General features: G+C 38.9%; 1 protein-coding gene across 2 annotated transcripts in view; it reads left to right on the forward strand.

The window, feature by feature from the left end:
* The first annotated feature begins 1,347 nt into the window (after nucleotides 1–1,347).
* LOC138007321 (Golgi-associated plant pathogenesis-related protein 1-like) overlaps nucleotides 1,348–8,496 on the forward strand; it is an 11,640-nt gene continuing 4,491 nt past the window's right edge. The window contains exons 1-2 of one of the 2 annotated variants that reach the window (XM_068854138.1): nucleotides 1,348–1,662; nucleotides 1,887–1,952. In XM_068854138.1, the coding sequence (XP_068710239.1) occupies nucleotides 1,892–1,952 (61 nt within the window). In that variant the 5' untranslated portion in view covers nucleotides 1,348–1,662; nucleotides 1,887–1,891. Of the gene's footprint in view, nucleotides 1,663–1,886; nucleotides 1,953–7,166; nucleotides 7,325–8,496 lie in introns of those variants that run through there. The other variant, XM_068854139.1, reaches the window with a different exon arrangement.

The raw sequence follows: 8,496 nt of genomic DNA on the forward strand, positions 1-8,496 counted from the left end.
TTGGTTTTGTCCATAAGCGTTATTGGTCGGCGTGGGTTGCATTCATGTACAAATCATAAGATAAATGTCATATCCATAGTGACATGTTGTCGTGATTATAAAAATTAGATGCAAACAGTGGCGAATTACGTCTTGTAAAAGTCTTGTAAATAATTTTGATTTAAACTTCCTAGTGGTTGCAAAATAGAAAGTCACCCATCCGTTCATTTCCCGCGGATATGTCGGGAAACACAAGAAACAAGAAATGAACTCTGGAAACTGAAACCAAGCGCCTCAAAATCTTGATCGGTGGGTTGGAAACAGAACATTCTGGATATTTTGACTCAATAGGCTTCTGTTCATCCTATGGTTTAGAATAAGACAATTTTCCATGACTCAGCACACTCGATTCCAAAATAGAAGAAGAGGAGAAATTAATTGAATTGGGGGTTGCCCACTACCGCATTTCCGCGCCAAAACTTGGCAAATATCGAAAACAGTTAAGGTGGCTAACTACAGTTTTCCGAAAAAAAAGATCAAGGTTCTGGAATCTGTGAAATTAAAGCAACAGGAAGTCTCTTCTGAAGTGTTAGTCACTGCAATTGATGTAAAATGTAATTTTACCGAACAAATAAATGCAAATCAGGGGAAAATGCTAAACATAGTGATCGAGCTCCTGGAGGGGGTACTGGAAGCGAGACACTTCAAAGGCTTTTTCCAAGAAAACCAACCCTACAACCCCCACCTCAAAATTTCAGGATTTCCGAAAGCGAGAACAAATAATTATGTAGAGAAATAAATAGTTAAATCTGCCAGACAGGTTTTTCACAAATGACAAAAACGTCGATTTCCGTCTATTTTAATAATAACTGAAAAACTGTCCGATAGAACTTTTTGAAAAAATGTAGACGGTTTTGTCTACATGTTGTTTACTAATTCGCAAAATTTTAACCCTGGTTGTACGGCTAGGTTTTGAAAAAAAGGCCCTTGAAATGTCTAGTTTCCAGTCACCCCTCCGGGGAGTCCGTCACTATAATATATTAAGCGTTTTTCCCTGATTTGTATTTATTTGTTAGGTAAAAATACATTTTACATAAATTGCAGTGACCAACACTTCACAAGAGACATCATTTTGCTTTAATTTCACAGATTTCAAAATTTTGATATTTTTTCTTCGGATAACCGTACTAAGGCCACCTTAAATTAATATGTTCTATATTTTCTTCCCCATGTTGCTCTGCGCACGTGCATTACCTTTGTCAGTACATCTACAGCAAACGATTGTTAAAACGAATCGCGCTTGCAAAGCGTGATCTCGCACCAAGGAGGAAGGTTCAAGCAACCGGAAGTGTGATAATTCAGTGACGTAATTTCTGCATCGAATACCGTGAACCAAACCATACGAGAACTGCTTTCCGAAGGGTTTGATCATACCGCAATTCCGAACTTTTCGGAATACAATTTCCGAAATTCAGCGCTATAAACTAACGGATATCGCATTTCGGAAGACCACAATGGGCCCCTCAGTGTAAACTTGCGATTTCGAGAATTTGACGTCTGACAACATCTGAGAGGCTTGTGTATGACGTATTCAGTTACAGTTCCTTGGTTGCGAAACAGAACGCATAAAACGCAAGGATTAGCCAAAATTACATTCTGTATCGTTTCGCCCTTTCTGAATCGGTAGGTTTAAAGAATCTGAAGTAACAGCAGCTTTTCTCATTAGAATGATTTTGTTAGCTTTTTAAAAATTCAGTCACTCACAGACCGATGTTTCATTGTTGGTCGTTTTTGTTTTCAATCTCTTCAGTAGCAAACCGAAAAGTCAACATAACTTGAGGTACATTTCAAACAGAACTGTCAAATTTAATTTCATTTGACTCGTCGCTCTCTTTTTATTCTGTCAGCTTCAATGGCGGGTGTAAGAATTATGGTGGCGATTGTCTTTATTGCTCTCCTGGCAACTTGTGAAGGTATGTCTGTCTTTTATATTTATGTGCCTCTTGCGTTCAGTATATTATTCTTTTACTGTATGGTTTATGCGACAGAAAGATTTGTTGGGGTGTACTCGAAATGCGAACCGTGGTTGCGCTACTGGCATTTAATAGTTTGGTTTCAACTCGATCCATCGTATCTCTAGCATGAATCTGTTATAAAAAAAACTATTCGGGAAATTTGGATGCATCTATGAAATTTGTTCCTCGACTTGGAGATTGTCAATCAGAACTACGGACAGATAGCTGGTTCAACAATTTGAATGTGACAGATCTTTGCAATTATATGATCACCAGATCCGTATGGGAATTTACGATGCGTATCCTTGTATTCGTAGCTAAAGAGTTTTACTGACGGTAACATTTCAATTGTATCCAGTGGTGACAGCTACAGAATGCATGGCCACTTTTAATCATGGACCAATCGAGACGGCTCGTTTGGCTTGGCAGTGGGGATAATTTGTTTTGCGTTATGTGTTGGGTTCATATATTTAGCGGCTCGTTTGGCTCGTCTGGCTCGGCAGTGGATCAAAGATCAGAGTGTTGGGTTCATATATTTAGCGGCTCGTTTGGCTCTTGTGGCTCGGCAGTGGATGTAAGAACGAGGAATAATTTGTATGCTGTTTAGTCTTGGGTGCCGAGCCAAACGAGCCACTAATTATATGAAGTTGATGTTGTATGCACGTGAAGTCTTGGGTTCATATATTTAGCGGCTCGTTTGGCTCGGAATTGGATGAAAGAACGAGGAATAGTTTGTGTTTAGTCTTGGGTTCCTATATTTAGCGGCTCGTTTGGCTCGGTAGTGGATAAAAGGACGAGAAATAACTTGTATGACGTTAAGTGTTGTATTCATATATTTTTGGGCTCGTTTGGCTCGTCACGCTCGGCTGAGTGGATCAAAGAACGCTATATTCTTCACACGATCTCGAGAAAAGTGTAGTTAACCGAACCGTAAAATGAAAGCTAAAGTTTTAAAAGAGTGCTTAGGCCTAATCACTGAAACGAGCCCTTAGGCTGATAATTAATCGGTAAATCTGAGTGCTATATTGTTCACACGCGACTTAACGTCATTCAAATTATTCGCCTTTCTTTCATTCACTACCGAGCCAAACGAGCCATCGCATTGACATAAAGAGCGTATGAGCCTGTGCAAAAAATTATTCAATCCTCGTTCTGGCGAGCCTGAGACGAGCCAAACGAGCCGCTAAATATATGAACCCAACACTCAACACAAAACAATTTTTTCCCCGCACTGCCGAGCCAAACGAGCCGTCTCGTTTGGTCCATGGTTAAAAGTGGCCCTGTATTTTGTAGTTAAGCTATTTCATCTTCTCTGTCGTATTTCCTTAACAATTCATTCAAGCCGCATCTCGGAAATTAGTTGATCACATTTGACGTGGGATCACCAAGAAGGAGCGGGTTACGAGGAGTTTTAACAACAATAATTGTCAAGTGAAGCTATGATCTTCGCAGTTATGAACGCAATTTTTGCAATTGCGTAGAGAAGCCTGTAAAATTCAGGACTTCAACGGGGTTTGAACCCGTAACCTCGCGATTCCTGTGCGACCCTTTAACCAACTGAGCTATGAAGCCACTGCCATTGGGAGCTGATCATTTGTGGCTTTTAATGGTCCCGTGAGGAATGAATCAATGATGAAATGGTATATGAAATGAATCATATGAATTGTCATTGTCAGAGAAAAATCTTGTCATTGAGTATTCAAAGAGGATATAACTTCATCATTGGATTAACTTCATCATTGGATTAAATGTTTGCCTTCTTTGGTGCAGTACGCATACGGAAATATAATTAGAGGTCGGCAGTGACGTTATCATTCGGAAATATTTCGTTGCGTAGAATTAGTGACGTCATGGGGGCATGGCGGAACTGATTCCAGTCGGCATTGACTGCATTGGATAAAGTTGGAATGAACTTAAATCACCGAGCAAAACAATCAATAATTTGTCATTATCAAGTTAATTTTAAGAGAGTCTACTATTTTGTAGTTTGTTCACAATTGAACCTCAAGCTTGGAAATAATTTATGAAATAGTTAAATTTGCGGTCCACAAGAAAGAATAATCTCGATTCAGTCTTCGCGAATATAACAATAAATTTTTAGTATAAACTTTTTAAGAACGCAATCAGAGATGATCATATACTTCATGATTTGCTACCTCCAAAGAGGAAACGTGTGCATCGTGAGCGTAAGCATGATTTTATATTTCCGAGGGTTAGAACTGAACGCTTCAAGCGCTTCAAGTGTTAAGTCACTGTATGTAAGGGATTTTATAATTTTACTCTTTTTAGTACATTCTTGATTATAATTTTTCATTAACATATTGTAAAGTTACACGTTTGTTGTTTCTGATTTTATTAAAGACCTTATCTATCTAACTATCTGTGTACTAAAAACGTGGATAGCGTTTATTGGCTATTCAAACTACCAATATCCTTTGCTATTCACCTCTTAGTATATACTAAAACAGTGAGATAATATACACCACAAAAAATTAATTTTGATGTTTTCTTCACTTGTCACGGATGCAAATCGGGACGCCATTTTTTTCTGAGTTGCTCGGAGGTAAATAGCACAGGATATCTGGAGTTTGACGAGCCAATCAGCGCGCGAGTTCAAAGCTATCCACTGTTTTAATATACACTAATTGTGGATATTTAAGGAGGCGGAGTGAAATCACAAAAAACGGCTGCGAAGGAGACTACCTCCGCTTCAGGGAATGGTTGTTAATTAATCATTCTTGGATAAAAACGAATTGAACTGACCTCGTATTTTGGGGTGTCGCAGAATACAAGCGCGTATTTATGCATTCGTGTATAGAGGTCTATGGAAAACTTGAAACAACTAAATCTTGTAAATTTAATAGATAGTATTCCTATTTTCCTTAATTAAGGCTCCTCGGTGAAAAACGTTCAGTGAGAGTTATTTACGATTTTTAGAACGCATTTCCAACGTATTTTAACTGACGAGGAGGAGTTTGATCCAAATATCATTAAAGTACACGGTTGTGTTTGATGGAGTAATAACCATTTAAAGAGGCGCAAGTCATTCTGTTGCTGTCATAATTAAAACTACACTAACAAAATCCAAATCAGACATAATTCTTTGAGATCACCTCCAAGTACAGTGTACAAACAGGAAAATGTTCTCTTCCCTCTACCTGACGTTCAGTCTGAAGAACAACGGACCACCGGTATTTGCATTTGGAACTGGAGCTGTTGCCTTCCATCCGTTCAGCTTTTAACACAGACCTGTTTAACGTGTTGTCGGCTCTCATAGCAAGTAGGCTGTACTGGTTTTGCTTTTGATTTCAAATTCAAAGGGCGTGAGAACTTGTACTGAAGTCCATCAATAAATGCCATAAGAAGGTTGGTGGTTCCAGCACACAAACCCAATATTTTTATTTTTTATTTTTATTTTTTATTGTTTGCCCAAGATCATTTCCTATTACAATATTTTATTCATCACTGTAGTATAATTATTGAGCAGGAGGTCTCAGAAGCCTTTCTAGGCCTATCTAGGAGACCCCTTTACTAACTCTTAATAAAAAACTAGGCGATGCATGATATCTAAGTTAATTTACAGATTGATGGAATAGGGCTAGGTAACATAATAGCCACTACTAAAATATCAATCACCACAGAATTGGAAAGTGAAATCATGCATACTTGGCATCTATTAAGCTGGGTGACACATTTTAGGTACATCACACATGCTACTGAATGCTAGACCTCCAAAAGGCTCCTCGATGAAGTACCGCTTTTCGATGGATCATGTCCAAATGGTATGCATTTCTCGCGGACGTTATCACAAGTCATGCGCGGTCCCTTTTCTCATTGATCCTTTTAGTACTTGTCCTTAAATGGTTGTGATTAATGGTTCATTTTATGATGCGATAAGCAGGAGAAAAAAAAAGCAAAGTTTAGTCCAAAGATAACAGATTACCACGCATACCTCCTCAGTCGAGTTCTTGATAGTGGCTTTCACTGAGCCAAAAACAGACGATGAGTGTTTTCTTTGGCTTTACCACAGTAGTAGATCAACAGTGATGAGTAAAAAGGTATGCGAAATAATTAACTGGACACTAGAAAGGACTATACTTTTCTTGTCCACTGAGATGCTACGGTTGTTCAGAAGGACCATAGCGATTTGGCGGATCAAACTCATATCGCGGATTAATTAGCGCTAACAAACCGACAAACCAATCGGGTTATCAACGGGTCAATGATTTTGCATCTAGCATAGCGCTATCCATATGTCGAAAAAATATGGACCTGTGGTAGTTTAAATAAAGAAATAGATTCTTTTCAAGAGCGTGGCCTCACCTAAAGCATATCGCGCTAACCCGAAAATATTTTGACTGCAAATATGTTTTCGCACAAAACGTAAAGGTTAGGGTTAGAATTTTCGAAGTGTACCGTAATCAATTCCATCAGGTGATAGTAATCTCTCCAACTCTACGATGAATTTTTTGCCCATTTAGGGAGAATAGTTGCTTCATACAATACCGGATGTTCCCTTACCGTGTATACTCTAGTGTCCGGCGGACCTTCACCAGACCTAGAGGTGATCCGGCATAAAAAGAAAGTCTGCGTAGCTTGCCCTGAACTAATAATTATTCAACGTCTGTTCCGCAAGATACAAACGAACAACTCCAGGTTCACGAGGTTACAGAAGACTACACTTCTAGAGAGCATATGTTCCCATCTTGCAGTGTTTCAGCCATTCTTGACGAAGCCAAAGAAGAAGATAATTGTGATTTTTATGGTTCGTGCCATAGGGAATAACAACCTTTTTTTTTTAACCCACAAATCCCGGCCACAGCGAGGAGTATGTGTTAGGGTGGGTGTGTGGGTGATGACAGGTGGTCATTGAGGTATGCAATTTTTCTTAATCAATTCAACTTGACACCGACCACTCAAAGTACTCACTCTAAGACAATAAAGATCATTTTCCACTGAAGTATTTTACATTCTACTTCTGGATCCCCGTGTTTTAAAGCAAGTAGCCTTTCGCAATAGCTGTATCAATTTTACTTGCCATATATTTCAACGCCTGATCCACGCAGCATTTAAGTTGATCCACCTTGATCAATATAGCTAAGAACCAGAATTTTCTTTTTGCTTCGATAAATCATCGCAGGTTATTCGATATCTCGTGAGGGGTCACTCAGAGGTAACTGGATCTGCCACGACCTGAATACTCAACAACAGACCTTCCACAAACATAATTGACGTTCATTCTCTTGCACAAACTAACTGTGTCCGGGGAACCATGAGAATCTCCGCTTTTCTAGTTACTTGCTTATTTGCCATCCTTACGGATTCAGATGGTATGTTGCAATCCATTTTCCACTTTGTCTCAGCTTTAACTCTCAATAATGACTCAGATTATGCCATCGTAGTTCATTAGTTTCTGCGCTGTGCTAGCTTTCAAGTCTTCCTCTTTTGTGTTGTGATAATTTCGCGTTGTCCTTTATCGACTTCGAAATGGGAATTGATAAACTAACTGCAAGAAAACACACAATGGTTTCTTTGGTCACCCTACAGTTATCACGTTGCATAATTTCTCTCGACATGCCGACAAACGAAGCTTTCCCACACCAACCTTCATACCATTTAAGGTGTTACCCTTGTACTTCCTCGGCTTTGGATCCTTTTCTGTTTTAGGATACCTTTTTAAAATATTTCCTTGATTTAAACTAGGCCTTGTAATCTTTTTTATTATGAGCACACCGTGCGAACCAAGGGCTGCTGGTGAAGCCACAATGAACCCTGCTGTCTTTGCGTGAATCATGCAAGGTTTATGTTTTAATGCGATGAACGTTTCGCTAGTTGTGAATATAAATGGCTTTGTGTATTCTCATTTGGAGGTGCAAGGATCCTAGTACATTGACTTTGGGAATGTATAATCTAAAGAATTATATCTCGGCAAAGATAGTGCGATCTAATTGTCTTCGTGCGTCACAGTAGTTCCGGTTAAAAGTGTAAATGACGTGCGAAATATGCTATGGGGCGCTAAATGTAAAAATACTATGCAACATTTTCTTCAATCCAATTCACAATTAATGGACCAAGTAACCTCTGATGGCTCGAGCTCAAATTCTTACCCAACACCGAACTTTCTGAGCTAAACTTCGTGCATAATTTCGAAGTACGTATTGATTCTGGATTACGTTTGCTAAATTTGGTCACAAAGAACAATGTGGTAACAAAAAACTTTATCCACGGCCACACACATGCAATACGTTGTAGACACAAAGAAGGAAAAGGTGCAGAATTTTAAAAAGGTGCTCAATAGCCATGGTTTTGTTAAATGCTAATAAACTCAGAAATAATTTAGCGGTAACGGTTACTTTTCATTTTATTTGTAATTAGCTCATGTATAAGGGGGTCATCATTAGTAAAACTGGATATGCCTCGACTGATCGCTACCCAGGCATTGTTTGGGAGAGGGTGAAACTTCTCTTCTCTTTTATTTTACGTAGCTTGGATGCTGTCTGGA

This window comes from Montipora foliosa, chromosome 6, assembly GCF_036669935.1.
Source record: "Montipora foliosa isolate CH-2021 chromosome 6, ASM3666993v2, whole genome shotgun sequence".
In the NCBI taxonomy this organism is placed as follows: domain Eukaryota; kingdom Metazoa; phylum Cnidaria; class Anthozoa; order Scleractinia; family Acroporidae; genus Montipora; species Montipora foliosa.